The sequence below is a fragment of the Pagrus pagrus genome, assembly GCF_965226575.1.
Source record: "Pagrus pagrus genome assembly, chromosome: 24".
In the NCBI taxonomy this organism is placed as follows: Eukaryota; Metazoa; Chordata; class Actinopteri; order Spariformes; family Sparidae; genus Pagrus; species Pagrus pagrus.
In genome coordinates, this window is record NC_140206.1 from 20517536 (window position 1) to 20540406 (window position 22871).

General features: G+C 44.6%; 1 protein-coding gene across 1 annotated transcript in view; it reads left to right on the top strand.

The window, feature by feature from the left end:
* The window catches only part of LOC311253003 (voltage-gated delayed rectifier potassium channel KCNH8-like), a 146749-nt gene that overhangs the window by 53852 nt on the left and 70026 nt on the right, over positions 1 to 22871 (top strand). The window contains exons 2-3 of the mRNA XM_084346675.1: positions 21073 to 21306; positions 21459 to 21590. Coding sequence (XP_084202801.1) covers positions 21073 to 21306; positions 21459 to 21590 — 366 coding nt within the window. The remainder of the gene's footprint in view (positions 1 to 21072; positions 21307 to 21458; positions 21591 to 22871) is intronic.

Genomic DNA, 22871 nt, shown 5'->3' on the forward strand with positions numbered 1-22871 from the left:
TACAACATCCTGCTTCTCCCACTGCTCCCATGTTGCAGTGTCAGTTGGGTTGTGGTCCTGCAGGTTGGGCTCATCATAACAGCACTTTGTGCACACACGTTGCATGCATTTTGCATTTTCAGTATCACATGTGATACCTGACAGCAGTGCTGAAAGGCTTTTTGTTGTGATCAAGCCTCTGCTTGAAAGAGCATCAATTAGGAGAGAGATGTTCGCATGTTCCCAGCAGGCACATGTGTTGCGGTCGCTGAACCTAGCCTCTGTGACGTAAAAAGGTTTATATCTTATGAACTGTCTGTAGGACAGCTGGTGCTTTTTTTCACATTTTTGCATGTAGGCCTTATGAAGGTCCTTTAGTGAGGAAGTCAGCACTCGTCTTTGTCTTTTCTCTTTCCTGCCTACTGTGTCCTTCTTCCCAGGAAGCACTGTGCTATTTTCATCTAACAGTAGGAAGGTTTCCACCTGAGCCTCTTTCTCATTTATTAACTGATTCCTGGGTGGCAAGTGGTATTTTTTGCTGACTATTAGTTTTGTTACGTTTTGCCTCACACATTGTTTCCTATATTTCTCAGCCCTCTTCTTTTCTTCACTGACTTTTCTCTGGAGTTTTTTGTTCTGATCCTTCAGTCTCCTTATTGATTTCTTCAGCTTCTTTATCTCTTCAGTGTGTGGGCTTGGTGGTGGTGATGTAGGACTTGAGACTGGATCTGGGACTGGACCTGGGTCTACCTGGATGTCTCCATCATAGATGGAGTTATCTGGGGGAGTCATGTTCACTAATTCATTTAAATTTCTCCTTTTGGTTCTGTATTTTGACTGAGAATTTCTCCATATCTCCCTCAGCTTCTCTCTTCTTGACAGTGGGAGACTCTTGATACTAAATTTAGGTATCTCCCCTTTCTGTTTCTTTTCTTGATATCTGTTAACAGAGAAACAGAATAGTGTTAACATTTTAACAGTTGTGGGCCAACTGGGCCAGCAAGGCTTGTTTGCTGGCCTGGACATCATCAGAAAATACATTTCATTTCAATAAATATGTTTATTTATTAATCAATACATCACATTATTCCCCATAGTCTATTCTCTGCATTTCATAACTGCGTTCCTCTTAGTTGCACTGCCTACAGTGTTCTAGTCCAATGATATTTTAGATATCATGTATTGCCAGGCTTCAAGAAATCTGCCTTTTGAAAAAAGGCCTTTTGAATCAACAATGAAGGCACCCTGTAAAACCCTCCCCCAGACCTTCCTATTGGTCAGCGAATGGAAACAGACAGTTGTCGTTTACTTTTCTTTTCTCTGCCTCAGCAACTTCTCTCTCCTTGCAGGGTCGGAGTTCAGTCTCTCCCTGTATCTTTTTGTCCTCTCTGCACTTGTCATTATTTGCCTCAAGCTGACAAAAGAAAAGAGAATGTATGGTTTAAGACAAAGACAAAACATTGTTTAGACTTAAACAGCATTCTAAGGTTTCTGTGAAGGGGTCTGCTGTGTCTGTCTGGTAAACTAGACATCTGTATCACTGAATAAAACTAAACTAAACTAAACTAAACACAATCTATTGTGGATAATTACAGCTTTTATGTGATGATGGACCCAAACAAATGTTTACAAGGACAAAACATACATTGGACTTTGTTATTTATTGTTATATCTGCAGGAAATTACAATTCGTATCATATGGTGTGACAATCAAAATCATATGGCGTGACAGGCAGACATGTCACACCATATGATGAAGTGTCACACCATATTATGTTTTCTGCACTTAGCACAACCTTGAGTCTTGTAGCTACACATTAACTTGCTGACAAGATGCTAGCTATAACAAAGCAACATAGATTTACATGTAATTATGACAAAAAATATAAAATTTCTTTTGCATTTCTATGAAAAATGTGTCACACCAAAAGACATCCGGAAGTGGGACTTTTGTCAGAGTGCCAACAAAATCTGATTTATTGAAAACATAAAAATGATAACTCACCTCAGAAACCTGTCATGGTCTAGTATAAATAGTACTGAACAACCTTGCTGAAGAAGGACCTCTCATTCCCAAGGGTGTCAAAACAGTTGCCCGTTGAAATATCCCAAAATAGTGTCACACCATATGATTTTGATTTGTGGGACAAAATCTTTTTGATCAGAACTGACTCAAAACATCATGCTTGGACTTTGAAAAGAGTAGGCCCACAAATAGACATCTGTATTATTTTTCTGTATGGTTTTGAGAATTTTTGCATTTATTTTTCTTAGCTTTATTCAAGTTCTTACTTTGAGAAACAAGTGTCGGACAGTCATACCATATGAGTTTTGCTATGTTTGGTTGAAAATTCTGAAAAAATGAGTGATGAACTGGTTTAATGTTGAGTATGTTCACATAAGGCATAGTTTTCTGCACAATATTGAGGAGGTTTTTGACAAATATATTTTTTATTTATACATGTTTGACACTGAAGACAGCAAAACTGCCATGTCACGTCACACACCCATATATGCACACATATACATACATATATACAAATATATATACATATATATTAGGGCTGTCAGCGTTAATGCGTTAATCGCGATTAGATAAATGCAGTCCATGACGCGTTTATTTTTTTTAATCGCATTTTAATTTCGCAAGCCTTTTTGTCCCTTCTATTCACCCGTAGATGGCTCCTCTAGCTGTAGCAGTGTCATGCTCAGGTCATGCTTTGAAGTGGCCTCCTGCAGCAAACTTACCGCAGTGATGGAAAGAAAGAGTGCTACTGGACTTTTGAACGGCTTGTTTAACTTCAAAAAACTTCCAGACGGTTCAGTTGACAAGTCAAAAGTAAAATGCAACCTGTGTCAAACAGAGTTTAACTACCACCGGAGTACGTCGAGTTTGAGTTACCACCAACACCCAGGTGCAACCGGCGTAGCCCAGCCAAGTGAGCCTCAGCTCCACCAAAGTACCATTTTGGAGTGTGGGAGTCGCCGCAGACCTGTGGATGAAAGTACGTCGAAGAAGTTAACCAAAGCAATCGCGAAATGTGTGGCAATTGACTGCAGACCAGTCAACATCGTAGAAGACTCAGGTCTAAGGGATGTTATCAGGTTGACATGTTCTGGCCCGGCGTATACCTTACCGTCCCGGGGAACAATTGTTACACGCATACAGGAGCTTTATGAAACTGAGAAAGAAGCTAAAATGGACCTCCTGCAAAATGCAAATGCTGTGGCATTAACTGGGGATCATTGGACGTCAGTGAGTAACCAAAATTATCTTGGAGTTACTGCTCACCATATAGACGCTGACTGGAAATTGCACTTGTTTGTTTTAACGGTCATAGTTTGCTAGTCATAGTTTGCCAATAACGAACACCATGTTCAAGCATAAGGGTGTCCATCAGTGCACCTGAAACCAGGACACCCTAGGCCGGAGGTCAATGATCGACTTTGCGGTCGTGTCATCTGGCCTCAGGCCGTATGTCTTGGACACTCGGGTGAAGAGAGGGGCTGAGCTGTCAACTGATCACCACCTAGTGGTGAGTTGGATCCGCTGGCAGGGGAGGAAGCTTGATAGACTTGGCAGACCTAAATGTACTGTGAGGGTCTGCTGGGAACGTCTGGTTGAACCCTCTGTCGGGGAGGTCTTCAACTTCCACCTCCGGGAGAGCTTTGACCAGATCCCGAGGGAGGCTGGGGACATTGAGTCCGAATGGACCTTGTTCTCCGCTGCCATTGTTGACGGGGCTGTCCGAAGTTGTGGCCGTAAGATCTCCGGTGCCTGTCGTGGCGGCAATCCCCAAACTCCGTGGTGGACACCGAAAGTAAGGGATGCTGTCAAGCTGAAGAAGGATTCCTATCGAGCCTGGTTGGCTCGGGGGACTCCTGAGGCAGCTGACGGGTATCGGCAGGTCAGGCGTGCTGCAGCGCGGGCGGTCGCGGAAGCAAAGGTTCGGGCCTGGGAAAGGTTCGGGGAGGCCATGGAGGAGGACTACCGGTCGGCCTCGAGGAAATTCTGGCAAACCATCCGGCGCCTCAGGAAGGGGAAGCAGCCCTCCACCAACACTGTTTACGGTGGAGGTGGGGAGCTGTTGACCTCGACTGGGGATATCGTTGGGCGGTGGAAGGAATACTTCGAGGATCTCCTCAATCCCACAGACATGCCTTCCATAGAGGAAGCAGAGGCTGGGGACTCGGAGGTTGATTCATGCATCACCCAAGCTGAAGTCACTGAGGTAGTTCGGAAGCTGCCGAATGGCAAAGCACCGGGGGTGGATGAGATCCACCCTGCGTACCTCAAGTCTCTGGATGTTGTGGGGCTGTCTTGGCTGACATGTCTCTGCAACATCGCGTGGCAGTCAGGGACGGTGTCTCTGGACTGGCAGACCGGGGTGGTGGTCCCTCTATTCAGAAAGGGGGACCGGAGGGTGTGTTCCAACTATCGGGGGATCACACTCCTCAGCCTCCCTGGTAAAGTCTATTCCGGAACGTGAGATTGATAGGTGGATCGGTGCGGCGGCCGCAGTAATGCGGTCGTTGCATCGGTCCGTCGTGGTGAAGAGAGAGCTGAGCCGCAAGGCGAGGCTCTCAATTTACCACTCAATCTATGTTACTACCCTCACCTATGGTTACGAACTTTGGGTTGTGACCGAAAGAATAAGATCCCGGATACAAGCGGCCGAAATGAGTTTCCTTCGCAGGGTGGCGGGGCGCTCCCTTAGAGATAGGGTGAGGAGCTCCGCCACACGGGAGGAGCTCGGAGTAGAGCCGCTGCTCCTCCACATCGAGAGGAGCCAGCTGAGGTGGCTCGGGCATCTGTATCGGATGCCCCCTTGACGCCTCCCTCGGGAGGTGTTCCAGGCATGCCCCACCCGGGGGAGGAGACCCCGAGGAAGACCCAGGACACGCTGGCTGGCCTGGGAACGCCTTTGGATCCTCCCGGAAGAGCTGGAGGAAGTGTCCGGGGAGAGGGAAGTCTGGGTGTCCCTGCTCAGGCAGCTGCCCCCACGACCCGGCCCCGGATAAGCGGAAGAAAATGGATGGATGGATGGATGGATGCTTTAACGGTTCGACATACAGAAGAACGGCACTTTGCAGAAAAATGTGCCCAACATTTTTCTGAAGTTGCGGAGCAGTGGGATGTTGCGCGTAAGGTGACGACAATTGGCACCGATAGTGCCTGGAATATGACAGCAGCAGCAAGACTCCTGCCATACGAGCACATGCCATGCATTGCACACAGTCTACAAAGATCGATCACAATGTCAATCCGTGACAGTGGTCTCGAGAATGTCTTGGCAAAATGCCGGAAACTGGTCGGGCATTTTAAGCACAGTCCAGCAAATGCAGCAGAACTGCGACGACAACAAAAGGTGTCTGGACGGCAACAGGAGCCTCTCACCCAAGATGTTTCCAACAGGTGGAACTCCACTCTCAGCATGATCACCCGGCTTCTCAAAAACAAGGATGCAGTCAGAGCTACACTTCAGCTCCATGAGCAAAGAAGCACACCAGCCATGCTGACTAATGCTGAACTGGAGAAGATTGAAAAACTTGAAGCACTTCTTGAACCGTGCAGGTAAGCTACTTAAAAAAAAATCACAACGACAAATATTTTGAATTTATTTTGTTGAAAATTAAAGTGATTTATTACTCTTTGATCGCTGGTTATTTATTGCATAACGTAAATTATGCTGCTGTTGTAGTTTCAACAGTTGTGGACAGGTATAACTGGTACTGGTAACCACACCACATCACCAACGAGGAGGTGATAAGAAGGGCGGGTGTAGCAGCACTGTTCGACATTGTCTCCGAAAGGAGAAGGAGAATGATGGGGCACGAACTCCGACTGCCAAGAGAGAGACCGGCAAGTGTGGCAATGGACTGGATGCCAGAAGGTGGAGTGAGGAAGAGAGGGAGGCCGAAGAAGACGTGGAGACAGACAGCCAAGGAAGACCTGAGCGAGATGGGTGTCAGCTGGCATGGAGCAAGAAGAGCCGCCAGAGACCGGAACAAATGGAGGGGACTCATCGCCCAATTTTCCAATAGGAACGGGAGGAACTAAGTCTAAGTAAGTATAACTGGTAATTAATTGCACTTTATTGTGCAATCGAACAGTACATATCCTGCTCCGTGGTCCTGCCTGCACTGTGCCATTTGTTCCAGGTGATGGAGGTTTCTGACGATGATCCAGGCTATGTGCTCCGGTTTAAAGCGGCCTTCACATCTGACCTGTCAAAGCGAAAAGAAAGCACCAATGTCCAGTGGTTGAAAGTGGCAACGGCCCTTGACCCCAGATTTAAGGATCTGAAATGCCTTCCCAGATCTGAAAGGGAGGAAGTCTGGAAGTTGATTAAAGAACAGGATGCCCAGCAGCCTGAGCCTCACAGAGAAACAGAGCCAGATCCACCTAAAAAGAAGATGAACCTCCTGTTAGCTGCATCAGATTCAGATGAAGAAGGGGACCCAGCATCTGACATGTCTGTGGATCGGTACAGAGGTGAGCCCAGCATCTCCATAGAGGACTGTCCATTGAAATGTTGGTCTGGACATGCAGGGGCCTACACAAGCTTGGCACCTCTGGCACAGAAATATCTGGCTACACCTGCAACGACGGTACCATGTGAAAGACTGTTCTCACTCTCTGGTCACATCGTGCAAAAGAAGAGAGCAGCACTGTCCACTGATAATGTCACCAGACTGGTCTGCCTTAGCAATTGGCTTAAAGAAAATAAATAGGAGAGAAAATGTAGCACTCAGAGAGTTGTGAATCTTATGTCTAATGAGTGCAGTTTTTTTCATTTCCCTTTACTGTTATTAGGACATTGTTTGTTCAGGACTGTGCAGTACAGGTGAATTATGAGGGTTACATTCTTCATGACAGATATCCTACTGTGGCTGTTTGTCATAAGCAAAGTACACATTTCACACCAGTGTTACATATCACTCTATTGCTGTTATTTCAAATTAGGATTAGTATGAATGTTTTGCTAATGGTGCTATTTTTATTTATTTTTGAAGTAGCATATATTTTGAATGTCTCAAAGTAAGCACTACGTTACTTTATTCCTCTTAATACTTGGATGTTGTTTCCTACCTCTAAGTCATGGTTTCATGGCCACACTGTTGTAGCATTTTGTTTAAGATGTATTTTTGAAGTAGACAAGTGGGTCTATATAGATCTTTTTCTAATTTGAAAACTGTATTTGACATTGGCATTGTATAAGTTGGTCTACATGGCACTTTTTTGAAAGAAAATACAAAAGGTCAAAAAGGAAATTCTTTGTGTTCATTTGATTCCCAATTAAGACACTCTGGTAAGAAATGCTTTACATTATAAGATTTTACTGATCTGTTGAACACAGTCAGCTCCCTGGATGTTGAGGTTTTAATCAGTGGCCCCCTTCCACCAGTCAGAAGAGGTGCTGAGAGATTCAGCAGATTGATGGCACTGAACACATGGCTTTCCAAAGCATGTAATGTCCATTCTATGTATTTTTTGGACAACTTCAATTTCTTTTGGGACCGCAGACATCTTTTTAAGCAAGATGGACTCTTCCTAAATAGGTCAGGAGTCAAACTGTTTATGTCCAACATATCTTTCTGCCTGCGTCACCAATCTGTTCCCTCCACCAAGGACAAGAGGCAAGACAGGCCGAAACAAACAGGAGATAATCACAAAGGAAACCGAGCACAACCCCCAGCTGAAGTGAGCTCCACTCATGAGAGACGTCAGGACAAACAGGAAGAAGATTCTCTCTGTGAGGTTCAACTGTCTACACCACCCCAAACCCCACCCAGTTCACCATCTACTGTGGGCATGTTGTCGCCTTCGTCCCCCCTCATGGAGTTCACTGACCAAATGAACAAGCTGGTCATCGCTGGGACACAGTTTACCCCCCGCCCTACTGCAATTTTCTCTCCTCTCATTCCCCTGAAACACCCTCAGCCTTCGGTGAAGTTAAGACACACACCACCCCCACCCCTTTCACACAGGCATCATCCTCCCCAAGCTGATAAGAGCTCAGCACACTTAGATCTTTCTGTCTCTTACGGCTGATGTTTTATGGGTCCAGGCTCTAAAGATGTCACTCCTGACTATTCCCAGCAAAAGTCGGGGCCCAGTGTACTGGAAGCTTCTTCAGTTCATGTTATGATCGGTAATAGAAAAAGAATGTTTAAATTGCCAAGAAAGAGGGTAATGTCAAATTTAACATTCATTCCGGGTCCAGGCTACGATGTTGATATCTTTAATGTCTTCCCCCCAGAAAAGCCGGGGCCCCTTGGAGTTCAGGTAGTCTCCTCGATTCCTGTGTTTACAGGTAATAGAAAAATGGTGAATTTGCTGAGACACAGGAAGTGCCTTAATAAATCTGCCAATCTATTAAATTTAGCTCCCATTCCTCGTCAGCCACAAACTGTCACAAAAGATTGCACAGCTGGTTTTGACTCTTTTAATTTAGCTTTATTAAACATCAGGTCTCTGGCAGGAAAATCTTTTTTAATACATGATTTTATCATCAAACACAATCTTAATTTTATGTTTTTAACTGAAACCTGGTTAGACCAAGACAACAGTGCAGCTGTTCACATTGAATCAAGCCCTCCAAACTTCTCTTTCATAAGTGAGACTAGAAAGCATAAAAAAGGAGGAGGTGTTAGTATTCTGTTTAATGAGTTACTCAAATGCAAGCAAATGTTTTATGGAAATTTTACTTCTTTTGAATATGTGGCTCTTCAGTTAAACTCATCTTCTCGGGCTATATTTCTAAACATCTACAGGCCACCTAAATACTGTACAGATTTTTTTGATGACCTTGTTGAGTTACTGTCTCTTATCTGCACTGACTTTGATTGTGTGCTAATTGTTGGTGACTTTAACATCCATGTCGACAAACCTGAGGACAGATGGACTAAAGAACTGTGTCGTGTCCTTGATAACTTTGGACTCACTCAGCATGTGATGCAGCCCACACACAACAGGGGCCACATCCTAGACTTGGTTATCTCCAAGGGTCTGAACATTCCTAAGGTTCTGGTATCTGATGTTGCTCTCTCCGATCATTACTGTGTTCTCTTTGAGAGTGATACATGTGTGTACACAAATGTTCAAACTGAGGTCGTCTCAAAGCGTTACATCACTGAAAACACCAGTGACATATTCATTGAGGCTTTCTCCTCCACACCTCCCCTCTCCAGGTTCTCCGTCAATGACCTTGTAGATCACTTCAGTTCTAAAGTTACAAATGTTATTGATGCCATTGCACCCACTAAAGTGAAGGTGGTCTCTGGTAAGAAAAAATCTCCTTGGAGAAATGCCACGCTTGTCAAAATGGAAAAAAAGGAATGCCGAAAGGCAGAGCGCAGGTGGCGCAAAACTAAGCTCCAAGTTCATTTTGACATTTATAAAGAGAGACTTTACATTTTTAATTTAGAACTGAAAAAGTCAAGGCAGTCCTTCTTTTCAGACATTATCACCAAAAACAATAATAATGCACGTGCCCTGTTTGCTACTGTCGACAGGCTAACAAACCCTCCTGTGCCAGTAGCCTCTGAACATCTATCTACCAGGGCCTGTAATGAATTTGCATCCTTCTTCACTGACAAAATTCAGAAAATTAGACAAGCGGTCTGTGCCACCGTACCTAGTACAGGAGGCGTGTTATCCATGTGTCCACCGAAAACCAACTCTAACACCATGACACAATTTGACCAAATCAATGACAAAAACCTGCAAGAGATAATACAACATTTGAAATCTTCCTCATGCTGCCTTGATATTTTACCAGCAGGGTTCTTCAAAAAAGTTTCAGACTGCATGACTCCAGATCTGCTACAGATTGTCAACATGTCTCTACTTTCAGGCGTCTTCCCCCAAGCCATGAAAACTGCAGTTATTAAACCACTCCTGAAGAAGAACAATCTAGACACATCAGTAATGAATAATTACAGGCCCATATCGAACCTCCCAATTTTAAGTAAAATCATTGAAAAAGCTGTTTTTCAACAGCTGAACAATTACTTAATAGTAAATGGCTGTTTTGATGTCTTCCAATCAGGATTTTGACCACATCATAGCACTGAGACTGCTCTAGTCAAGGTCCTCAATGACATTCATTTAAACACAGACAATGGCAAAATTTCAGTCTCAGTATTACTGGATCTCAGTGCTGCGTTTGACACAGTCGACCACAACATACTACTGGACCGACTGGAAAACTGGGTGGGACTCTCTGGTACAGCACTAAACTGGTTTAAATCCTATCTAAATGATAGAGACTACTTTGTGTCTATTGGTAATTACACATCTGAAAGGATGAAAATGACAAGCGGAGTACCCCAGGGCTCCATTCTGGGGCCTCTACTATTCAACATTTACATGCTTCCTCGAGCTCAGATAATGGAAAACAACAAAATATGTTACCATAGTTATGCAGATGACACACACATTTACATAACCATCTCACCAGGGGACTACAATCCCATACAAACGCTAAGTAGATGCATTGAACAAATCAATGATTGGATGTGTCAGAGTTTTCTTCAGTTAAACAAAGATAAGACTGAAATAATTGTTTTTGGAGCCAAGGAAGAACGACTCACAGTCTCTGCTCAGCTTCAATCTATAATGTTGAAAACTGCAAACCAAGCCAGAAACCTCGGTGTAATAATGGACTCAGACCTGAACTTCAGCAACCACATTAAGTCAATTACAAAGTCGGCCTACTATCATCTTAAAAATATATCCAGGATAAAAGGACTTATGTCTCAGCAGGATTTAGAAAAACTTATCCATGCATTTATCTTCAGCGGACTCGACTACTGTAACGGTGTTGTTACGTCCCAGCTCTGGCTAGGGACGGAGGCGCAACATAAAACCAGATGTAATAGGTATTTTTAAAATTTATTTGTCCGTGCAGGGAGAATGAACTGTAACAAAATAACGAAAACAAAGTCAACTCTTACTGGAGTGCGGTTTAACACAATGTAACAAAACAAAACTAAACAAAAGGGAGCCGCAAAAAGCGATCTCCGGGGTTTAACCAAAAACACACAAAACGGAATGAACTAAAAGAGGACCCGCAACAGGCGAGCTACAATAACTAGCAAAAGGCACCCCAAAAGAAAAGAACAAAAAAAACGAGTCTCTCAGTCTAACACACAATCACCAGACAAAACCCACACTCCTACAACAACCAACAGAGTGTATCGACTCTCTAGTGCCTCGCAGGCACGCACACACAAGGGCTATGGCTTTTGTTTTTAACAAACACACACAAAACAGAAGCACAGGTGTCGTGCTGCTCCGGGGAGCTCTCAGCTCCCGACTGACGAACACTCTTGGACTTTATAGCCTCCTCCTCAGCTGGCTCCGTCTGACTGGTAGATGGATTCTAGCTCCTTGCCAATCAGGAACCTCTGGCCGTGGAGTGGGAGGGAACAACCTGTTTGACAGACACCAAACTACACCAACCCCAAGAGAGACTGAGATGCGGCGGCGGCCGTAACACTCCCCCCCTTAAAATTTAAGCCAATAGAAGCCAATCGATATAGATCAAACACAGCCATTGCAAACCACGTGATTACACTCTAGACAATGTATCTGCCAATATATTTTCCGAACCCCTTTTTATGACGTATCTCTAAGTTGTAGTCTTGCACGATCAGAGCCCACCGCATGAGCCTCTGGTTATGATTATACATGCGGGACAGAAAAACAAGAGGATTATGGTCGGTGAAAACTACAATAGGCAAAGGGCTGGACCCAACATACACCTCAAAATGTTGGTGTGCCAATAGCAGAGCAAGAGTTTCTTTTTCGATGGTGGAATAATTGATTTGGTGCTTGTTAAACTTGCGCGAGAAGTACGACACAGGGTGGTCAACCCCATCAGCAGCCTGCTGCACTAACACGGCCCCTGCCCCAACAGCGCTGGCATCAACCTCCAGGTGGAACGGTCTAGAGGTGTCGGGCGCAGCAAGTACAGGAGCGTAGCTTAGGAGCGACTTCACACTCTCGAAGGCATGCTGACATTCAGGAGTCCACACGAAATCTACTTTGGGACTAAGCAGAGTGGTTAGTGGATGTACGACGGTGGAAAAATTTCGGCAAAAACTCCTGTAATAACCTGCCATGCCTAAGAACCTGCGCAGCGCTCTCCTAGTAGAAGGAGTGGGACACTCAGATATGGCTGAGACCTTAGCCTCGATGGGGAGCACCTGTCCTTGGCCCACCTGCCTGCCTAAGTAGGTAACAGTGGCTTTTCCAAATTCACACTTCGCCAGATTTAATGTGAGCGACGCTTCGGCGAGACGAGTGAACACCTGCTCAAGGATGGTTATATGCTCCTCCCACGTGGTGGTGTATACAATAAGGTCATCTAAGTACGCGTTGCAGTTTGGCACACCAGCTAAGACGGTATTTATCAACCTCTGAAAGGTGGCCGGAGCGTTACACATACCAAAAGCCATGACAGTATATTGCAGGAAATGATCAGGAGTTACAAACGCTGAGATTTTGGAGGCACGGTCAGTTAACGGCACCTGCCAATAACCTTTGAGCAAATCTAACTTGCTCACATATTTAGCGGTACCTAAATTGTCCACACAATCCTCCATCCGTGGTAGAGGATATGAATCAGGCACGGTAATCGCGTTTACCTTACGGAAATCAGTGATGAACCGAGGGGAACCATCGGGTTTGGCCTCTAACAAACATGGAGAACTCCAAGAACTGGAGCTGGCCGTGGCTAAGCCATGTTGCAAAAGATACTCGGCCTCCTTCTTCATTAACGCGCGCTTTACCGGATTAACGCGGTACGGATGTTGCTTAATGGGCCGGGCATCTTTAATGTCAATGTCATGTTGGAGAACAGTGGTTCGAGTCGGGACATCACTGAAAAGACAAGAGAAACGATTTATTAGTTTGGTGACATCACCTTGCTGCTCATCTGATAAATGCTTTAATTGAGACGGCAACACCCTCAACATCTCAGAGTTCGGCAACCTGGCACTTTGATGTGAAGAGTGCCGAGTCATCAAATCATCATCAGGCAGCATAGGGATCCCTGTCACAATTAATGCGCAGCTACTTGGAGTCACGGACGCTTGACCAGATTCGGGTTTCTCCTGCTTAGCTTCCAACGTTTCTCGAGAATAGTAGCTCTTCAACATGTTCACATGACACACGCGAGTTTTGTGTCTTCTCTCAGGGGTGCTAATGACATAATCAGTGTCACCAAGACACTCGCGGACGTCATAAGGACCAGAGAATTTTGCAGACAGAGCCGAACCAGGGATAGGCAGTAAGGCCAGAACTTTATCACCGACCTGAAAATGTCGGGAACGGCTTCATCACTGTTTGTGAAGTGGAAAGAGCCTCCCTGGCAAAGGAATTGGCATGATGCAGCCGCTCACGGAACTGACTGACATAATCTAACACGTTTTGCTCTGTGGAAGACTCAGCCGCCAGGAATTTATCTTGTAGAGACTTTAGCGGGCCGCGAGGCGTGTGGCCAAAAACGAGCTCAGCCGGACTGAATCCTAACGATTCCTGGACAGCTTCACGGGCTGCAAACAACATGAATGGCACTCCCTCATCCCAACTTTTTCCAGTTTGCAGACAATATTTACGGAGCATCGTTTTTAACGTCTGATGCCACCGCTCCAGTGCACCTTGGCTCTCAGGATGATACGCGCTGGACACTGTGTGTTGCACGTTAAGGGTTTTGAGGACCTGCTTGAAAAGCTTCGACTTAAAATTCGTGCCTTGATCAGTTTGGATAACACGAGGCAGGCCAAATGTGGAAAAGAACTTTGTCAAGACTTTTATGATGGAACTCGCGGTGATGCTATGCACTGGGACAGCTTCGGGGAAACGTGTGGCGGAGCACATGATGGTGAGTAAATATTGATTACCACTTTTGGTTCTGGGCAGGGGGCCAACACAGTCAATTATCACCCGTTCGAAAGGCTCCCCTATTGCGGGTATAGGGTGCAGTGGCACGGGGGGGATAACTTGATTTGGTTTACCTGCCAGCTGACAAATGTGACAACAGCGACAGTACTCAACTACCGCGGTTTTTAACCCTGGCCAAAAGAAATGCTTAAGAATTAGTTGATAGGTTTTTGCTACGCCCAAATGCCCCGACCATTTGCTTTCATGCGCCACAGACAAAACGTGTTGTCGATACTCAGTAGGCACCACTACCTGATAAACGGCACTCCACTCAGAATCAGCTGTTGAAGAAGGAGACCATTTACGCAGCAGAATGTCTTTCTCGAGTAAATACACTACCTTTTCACCCTTTGCTCTGTCGGCACTCACCACACTAGAGAAGCACATTTTTAATGTCGGATCCGCCCTTTTCGCAGCGCACAAACCTTCTCGGGTCACCGGCAGAGACAGGCCATCTGAGGATGACATGGCTGTGCCGGAGGAGCGCACCGGCTCGGCGGCACTCCCGCTGGGAGACACAGCGGCAATCTCCGTCTCAGCCTCTCCAGAAAACTCTCGCATAATCACACTGTCAAAAAGAGAAATATCATTATTTTTATGTGACTGGGCACGCGTCACGGCACATGATGGAAACAGATCAGAATAGGGAGGTGCCTCCGCGCGCTGAGGGAAATCCAATACTTCCAGCGCCGGAGTCACCTTACCGCCCGCTATATCATTTCCCATTAACAAAGTGATACCCCGTATTGGCAACGCGGGACAAACTGCGACGGGGAAAAATCCGGTGATTAACTTTGATTGTATATGTATTCGATGCACAGGGTGAGGAGTGTATCCCATCTCGATGCCACGCAATACAGCTCTGTAACCACATGCGGAGCGCTCGGAAAACGGCAACGCCCCTGATAGAATCACTGACTGTGAGCCACCGGTGTCTCGCAAAATACGCACCGGGCGTTGATCGCCAGCCTCGCCTGTTAGCGACACTAGCCCGTCAAATGTGAACGGTTCGAAACAAGCATCAATATCTTTATCATCAGACTCAATGTTAACGTGTTGTTCAGTTTTGATTAACCCCACGCCTTTGGGCTGCGGAGCGCTCGAAAGCGAGTGCAACAATTGGCAATGACATGTCCGGGTTTGTGACAGTAAAAACACTCTCTTTCCTCTCTCTTGGGGCTGGGTAACTTAGCAGTACTGGGTGAAGCCGGAGGATAACGAGGCTTTTCAACATAGGCTGATGGAAAAACAGCCTTGTGAGTCAACACATATTCGTCGGCTAACACCGCAGCAGGAGAGAGCGAATTTACTTTCTGCTCATTCAAGTATACCACAATACGATCAGGCAAACATTTCTTAAACTCTTCCAGCAGCATTAACTCGCGCAGAGAGTTAAAGTCAGTTGCTTTACATGCTGTGCTCCACTTATCAAATAACACTCCCTTTTCCCTGGCGAACTCGGCATAAGTTTGGTTGTGGACTTTCTTATGATTCCTAAATTTCTGCCTGTAGGCTTCAGGGACCAATTCATATGCGCGCAAGATTGCGATCTTAACAGTGTCATATTTTAAACTGTCTTCCAGGGGAAGAGCAGCTACAGCTTCTTGGGCTTTCCTGTGAATTTTGCACTGTAAAAGCAGAGGCCAGACTTCAGGCGGCCACTGAAGAGCTGAAGCCAGGCGCTCAAATGCACCAAAATAGGAATCAACTTCAGTCTCCCTAAATATCGGCACTAAAGCAATGTGCTTGCTAATGTCAAATGTATTAGGTGATAAAGAGGTGGGAGGAAAAGACGTACCAGCGGACGTGCTCGGCGCACGCTGAGCCTCCCGCTGTGACTCAAGCTCCAGCTGACGCAGCCTGACGGCTTTGTCCGCTTCAATTTCCAGCCTTTTAATTTCCAGCTGTAACTGGGCTTGTCTGTCTTGTGCTTTTTCCTGGGCTTCCATTTCGAGACGAGCAAGGCGCACCTTTAGGCGAGCCCCGTCTCTGGACGCACTGCTGACCGAGGAGAGAGAATCAAAGCGAGGCAGCGTAAACAGAGTTTTCAACCGCTCATCCACCTCACTTTCCCCTCCCAAGGCTGCATGAGCATCATGAGGATCACCCTCAAGCTTTTGGCCACCTGCCTTTTCAGTCATGGTGCCATCCTCCAGCACAGCGGACTCGGCCGGCCCCGACAGTACTATCACCCCCAATCCCACCAGTTCATCAATAATCAAAGTTTTAAGATCATCCTTACGTAATTGTTTGGAGTACGTGAGACTGAAGTGATCCGCTATTTGAACCAGCTCATTTTTACGGCAACTGTCAATTAGCCGAAGGGAAGGATTCGCCAAAAAGTATTCTAGATCAAACAACGCCATGCTCACTCAGCAATCTTCCGCTACACACAATTAGTCCCTGAATTATTTTGTTTCAATACTCCAGTCTCCCCCGCGATCAAATAACTCTTAACTATGGGAGTTTCTGTAAGAGAAAGAAATCCCGGACGAGCCCCCATTTATGTTACGTCCCAGCTCTGGCTAGGGACGGAGGCGCAACATAAAACCAGATGTAATAGGTATTTTTAAAATTTATTTGTCCGTGCAGGGAGAATGAACTGTAACAAAACAACGAAAATAAAGTCAACTCTTACTGGAGTCCGGTTTAACACAATGTAACAAAACAAAACTAAACAAAAGGGAGCCGCAAAAAGCGATCTCCGGGGTTTAACCAAAAACACACAAAACGGAATGAACTAAAAGAGGACCCGCAACAGGCGAGCTACGATAACTAGCAAAAGGCACCCCAAAAGAAAAGAACAAAAAAAACGAGTCTCTCAGTCTAACACACAATCACCAGACAAAACCCACACTCCTACAACAACCAACAGAGTGTATCGACTCTCTAGTGCCTCGCAGGCACGCACACACAAGGGCTATGGCTTTTGTTTAAACAAACACACACAAAACAGAAGCACAGGTGTCGTGCTGCTCCGGGGAGCTCTCAGCTCCCGACTGACGAACACTCTTGGACTTTATAGCCTCCTCCTCAGCTGGCTCCGTCTGACTGGTAGATGGATTCTAGCTCCTTGCCAATCAGGAACCTCTGGCCGTGGAGTGGGAGGGAACAACCTGTTTGACAGACACCAAACTACACCAACCCCAAGAGAGACTGAGATGCGGCGGCGGCCGTAACAGTGTCTTTACAGGACTCTCTAAAAAATCCATCAGACAGCTGCAGCTGATTCAGAACGCTGCTGCTCGAGTCCTAACAAGAACCAAAAAAGTAGATCACATCACTCCAGTTCTCAGATCTTTACACTGGCTTCCTGTCAGTCAAAGAATAGATTTCAAAATCCTGTTGTTGGTTTATAAAGCACTGAATGGTTTCGGGCCAAAATACATTTCTGATCTGCTGCCACGTTATGAACCATCCAGACCTCTGAGGTCATCAGGCTCAGGTCTGCTTTCAGTCCCTAGAGTCAAAACTAGACATGGAGAAGCAGCGTTCAGTTACTATGCGCCACACATCTGGAACAAACTCCCAGAAAACTGCAGGTCTGCTCCGACTCTCACCTTTTTTAAATCAAGGCTGAAGACCTTTCTGTTTGCCACAGCCTTTCACTGAAGCAATTTTAAGACTTTGAACTGCACTGTGACTTTTATTTTTTCTCTGTGACTTTTGTTTTACTTTCCTATTTCTTAACTTGTTTTAATGTTTTGTTTTAATGTCTATTTCTTAACTTGTTTTAATGTTTTGTTTAAATGTCTATTTTTCAACTTGTTTTAATGTTTTGTTTTAATGTATCTTAAATGTTTTACTGTAATTGTATGCGCCTGTAAAGCACTTTGAGTTGCCCTGTGTCTGAATTGTGCTATACAAATAAACTTGCCTTGCCTTGCCTTGCCTTGCCTTATGGGCTTAAAATTGCCTTGAAATGTAAAATAACAATTTTAAACATGCAATTCAAAATGTGATTAATCGCGATTAACTGTGGAAATTCTGCGATTAATCTCGATTAAAAAAAATTAATCGTTTGACAGCCCTAATATATATATACACACATATACTGCATAGCAGCTTGTATATGTTGTAAAGTGTAGGTTTGTAGTTCTGTGGTTTCTTGTATACAGTTTTACTGTATATTTTTTGTACATAGTTGTATAGTATAGTTAGTAGTGTATATAATTTGGTTTTGTGCAAGTTTTGTCACAGTCACATCGCCTTTGCATTCCATTGAGGTTCTGCTCTTGCATCAATTACTCCTCATCTGCAAGCTGACTGTTTTCAGGAAAGAGACGCCATGAAGTCTCTCACCTCTTCACCTGACTTGTTTTGCTTTCAATGAAACCTTCCGATGGACACTTCACAGGAGAACCCCTCTCCTCTATTTACAGAAGTTAAAAAAACCTTGTTTGGAATTCACTTCAACGTGGTTAGAACATGGCCATTATGTATCCAATATGTTTTCAATTCTCACATTTACAACATTAACAACTCCCAGCTAGCTAGCTCACAAAGTTAGGCCCAGACATTGAAGGTGTAGCTGACAATATGAACAAGGGATGTGGTGATTGGGCATAGCTCTGCATTAAGCATGTCCTAGTTATTGTTATTCAAATATGACGAGGACAAAAAAAAAATGTTTTGAGCTGTGTTTGAATTGATGAAATTTAGGTTGTGTTGTAGCCAGATGCGAAAAGCACATTTTCAGAAACTGCAAGTTGTTACTTTTAAAATGAAGTATCAGACTTGTACTTTAACCTTAGAGTTCTTCTGTTTTTCCATTTGGGTATGCAAAATAGGGGGAAATTTGAAAGGAATTTCCGCCTATTTTGCAAAAGTGGACAACTTTCTACTTCCCTCCTCTTAGTGTTTCCCTGTGGTGTTACTGTTGGTGCTGCTGTCACAAACACAGCTTTAGCAACATGGCTACTGCTCGCCGCCTGGCTACAGTAAAAACAGCTGTATGAATCACAGCTTGATCTTGAAACCCTGATCTCAGAGATGTAAAGAGGTTGCATAAAACAGCTGGTTGTATTAATACAACCAGCTGTTTTATGCAAGTAGGCAGGTTTTTTTTTTTTACTTACTGATCTCGTAGAAAGAATGCGGGTTTTAAAGCGTCTCTGTAACGGGTTTGGTTTGGACCCAATAGCAGCACAAGGACAGGCAGGTATCGTTGGTAACAAACTTTATTAGCTCAGGTGCAGGAAATATTGGCAGTTGACAAACTAGTCCTTTAACTGTCTCTGGTGGGGATTGTAGCTTTAGGCTCAGCCGAACCAAACCAGGATACTGGCGAGTAATGTCCGTGAACTCAGTCTTGTACTCACTCGGTGAAGGAATAATCAGAGTCACTGAACTGCAGGTAGCCACAGAGGAGACTGGAGTGACACTCACTCTGTAGGGCTGAATCAGGTAATCACCAGATAGCCAAGGGAGCCGACAGGCAGAATCCAGAAAGGGACAGGTGAGGATCGTGGTCAGGGATGGAAGGCTGAGGTGAATTCCAGGAGATCGGTCAGGCAGGATAGTCAGAGGCAGGCAGGGTCGAAACCGGGAGATCAGGCAGATAATCGCTGGAGAGTCTGGTGCAAGCATCGAGAACAATCTGGCATTGAGTGAGTGTGGAGCTGGGGCTTAAATGCAGCCAGAGCAGAGAGCACAGGTGAGTGGAGTTGGCTTGATGAGAGGGGTGTGTCTGATTGGCAGATTGAAGCAGGCAGGTGCAGAGTGGTGAGGCAGAGATGAACTGTGACAGTCTCAAGTCTCGGTGGTAAGAGGAAACACATATCAACAGGGGAACAGACTTTGACACAGCACCAGAGCGCTTTTCATCCAGTGAATGCCTGTCCATTATCTCATGTTCTACCTTGGTTTCTATCACTCTCCCTCTTCATCTTCTTTACCTCCTCCATCAGGAATAAATATAATGTAATGTACAGCACCGAATAGTCATCCATGTTTTTACTGTTCGCTGTGCAGCCCGTTTACCACTTCTTAAGTTGTTTGGTATGTGATGTAATAGGTCAACTGGATGAAGGTCCAGTAGCAACTACCTGAAATGCTGGTGCATATCGCCAGCTACTGTGATGTAGTGGGACATACTTCCGTCAATAAATCAATTTTCCCTGGTGCTTGGGACAATGGCAGTAGTCCAATTAAATGGCCTAATTGAGCTATGACCATAGCTCTACTTAAGTATGCATGGAAACATACTGACTGATGCTCTGTAGATGGTACCAGTGATGATCTGATGGTTTGAATCACCCACTGTAGAGCCCTCTCGTCCTTGGCCGTGATGAACCATGCCAGTTTATGATGTTTCTAGTCAGGATGCTTTATGTTGCTTCTCTGTAAAAGTTGACCAGGATCTGGCTCTGGAAGTTAGCCTTCCAAAGTTTCTGCAGAAAGTGCAGCCTTTTCTGTGCTATTTTTTTTAACCCAGGTGGTGATGTATGGTGAACATAACAGGGTCTAAGTGAAGATTTAATTTCTTTTTGTCAAAATTAGTCAAGCTGAAAGTTCACGTTTCTGATGTTACGTAATCTTCAAACCTGCCAGTTTTTGCAATTCTTCCACCAGGGCGATTTCTAAAAATGTATTTTTCATCTAGTGCCATCATCAGATCATACTTTAAATTCATACAATACTTTTTTTATGGCCATATACCTTTTAAACATGTTGTGTTCCTATCAGCCTCACTTGTACTTGTATACTACTAATTAGCAAATGCTAGCATACTAATGGGCTAAACTACACTGAAAATGCAGATTGGTAAACTTTATACCTGCTAAATATTAGCATGTTAGCATTGGTGACATTAGCATTTATCTTAAAGCAGCCCCTGTAAGTAAAACCTAAGAAGCTGCTAGCATGACTGTAGTCTCTTGTTGGCGGCTGGACAGTAAGAGGACACTGTTTATTGAGTAAATTAAGCTTAAACTGTAAAAGCGAGAGAGAAGACAAAAGAGGGGTTCATATTATGAACCAACATACTTTGGGAGAGATTTAGGAGATTGGGAGATTTTAGTAACTGATCTGAGTGGCAGAACTCCGTTCCAAAAGGGACATCAACTGATCAGCATTTCTCTAAACTTGCTTTATTGTGTTTCTCTGTGTCTTGTCCCGATTATCTTCCCTCCTTTCAGACAGTAACTTTGTCCTAGGGAATGCTCAGGTCCAGTCCCTCTATCCCATAGTCTACTGCTCCGATGGCTTCTGTGAGCTAACCGGCTTTGCCCGTGGCGAGTTGATGCAGAAGAGCTGCATGTGTCAATTCCTGTACGGTACAGAGACCAGCGACAGCCTCACCTCAAAGATCCAGATAGCTCTTGATGAACGTCGGGAGTTCAAGACTGAGATCATTCTGTACAAGAAGAGCGGTGAGACTGGACAGCTGGAGGATATTGTTAATTTGATCATGTCTAATACTGACTGAAATATATTATCTCTTAGTCATACCTGATCTGTTTGCAGATTGCCTGGTATTTCTTTCTTTAAAATGGAGTTTTTTAAATCTATATTCTTTCCACAGGCTGTAAGTTCTGGTGTCTGCTCGACATTGTGCCCATAAAGAACGAGAAGAGCGAGGTGGTTCTGTTCCTGGTCTCACATAAGGACATCACAGAAAATAAGGACCTGGACCATGGCAATGAAACTGACACTGGTGAGATAAAGCATGAAAAGAAAAAGAAAGTGAGGCATTGTCCAATTCAACTATAATTCACATGAAATGATCCAATAGAGGCTTTGCAGCTGGGGCTCAAATCTATCAGCAGCCATGACTGGTGATATTACAGAGGAGGGTTGGGAGCAGTCACCAACAACTAAACCTCATGGACTTTTCTAAAAAAAAACTAAACAGTAAATGCTTTGCCAGTTCTATTGTCCAAATTAATTCATAAATCATAATTTCTTGCATGATAGAACTAAACAAGTGCATTTACAGCTCAGATCATTTATTTAAACCAGTACATGCACTCTACCTCAGTGTGTTTGCTGTGCTCCTCCAATGAAAATATCCACCTGACCTCCTTGCTACACCAATGTTAATGAGAAGGAATGAAATCTGGTGACATTTCCACTCGGGATGTAACGATTTAAACTCTAAATCAAAAATTAATCCAGATGACCTTTCAGTTTCCATCAATCGAAATCAAAAACAGGATCAACGATTCTCCCAGGAAGTTGTTCCAGCACACTTCCTTTTATAGAGTTCAGTATTGACAGATTTGACAAACTGAACTAACAACTAATTGAATTTCTTCTCCTTGATTAATTCATTTATAATCAAAATCTAATCAAGTCATGGCCTTAAAATTGAAGTGAGCATGCACAGGGAGTAGGTGCGTGCGGTAGCCTCTGCTCACAAACAAGCAACACTTTATGTATATTTAAATCGCCTTTAAGTCTGTAACAGCATATTTGTATTTGCCTACTGAGTTTTTTGTGGCTTCCCGGGGCCTGGATGGCAGAGGTGGGAATTGTGGAGTCATCAAGTCATCTCCATGCCATGTATTTGTTCTGCTCAGTCACTGAACCAGGTGCATTCAGTAATTAGCTCACCTTCCTGGATGAAGAGCTGTGCTGATTGGACTCAGCTGGTTTAGTGCATGAACAGAACAAATACATGGCATGGAGATGACTTGATGACTCCACAATTCCGACCTCTGCTGGATGGCGAACACTAGGTCTAAGCATACCAAGACAACCAAATCTGTTCCTGCCGCTGCGTGCCATGGCAACGCCGAGCTAACAACAGCAACAACGAGTGGCGCGGACGCTGTAACTCAACCATCGTTATCTGCAATATTGGCTGCTATAGAAAATGAAGGTGGAGAAGTGAGAAAATTGTTTGAAGACACCAGGCAGTCTATTACGACTCGTCTGGATTCTCTGGAAAACTCCATCGCTCTCGTGAAAAAGGAGCAATCAGCGGTCACAGAGA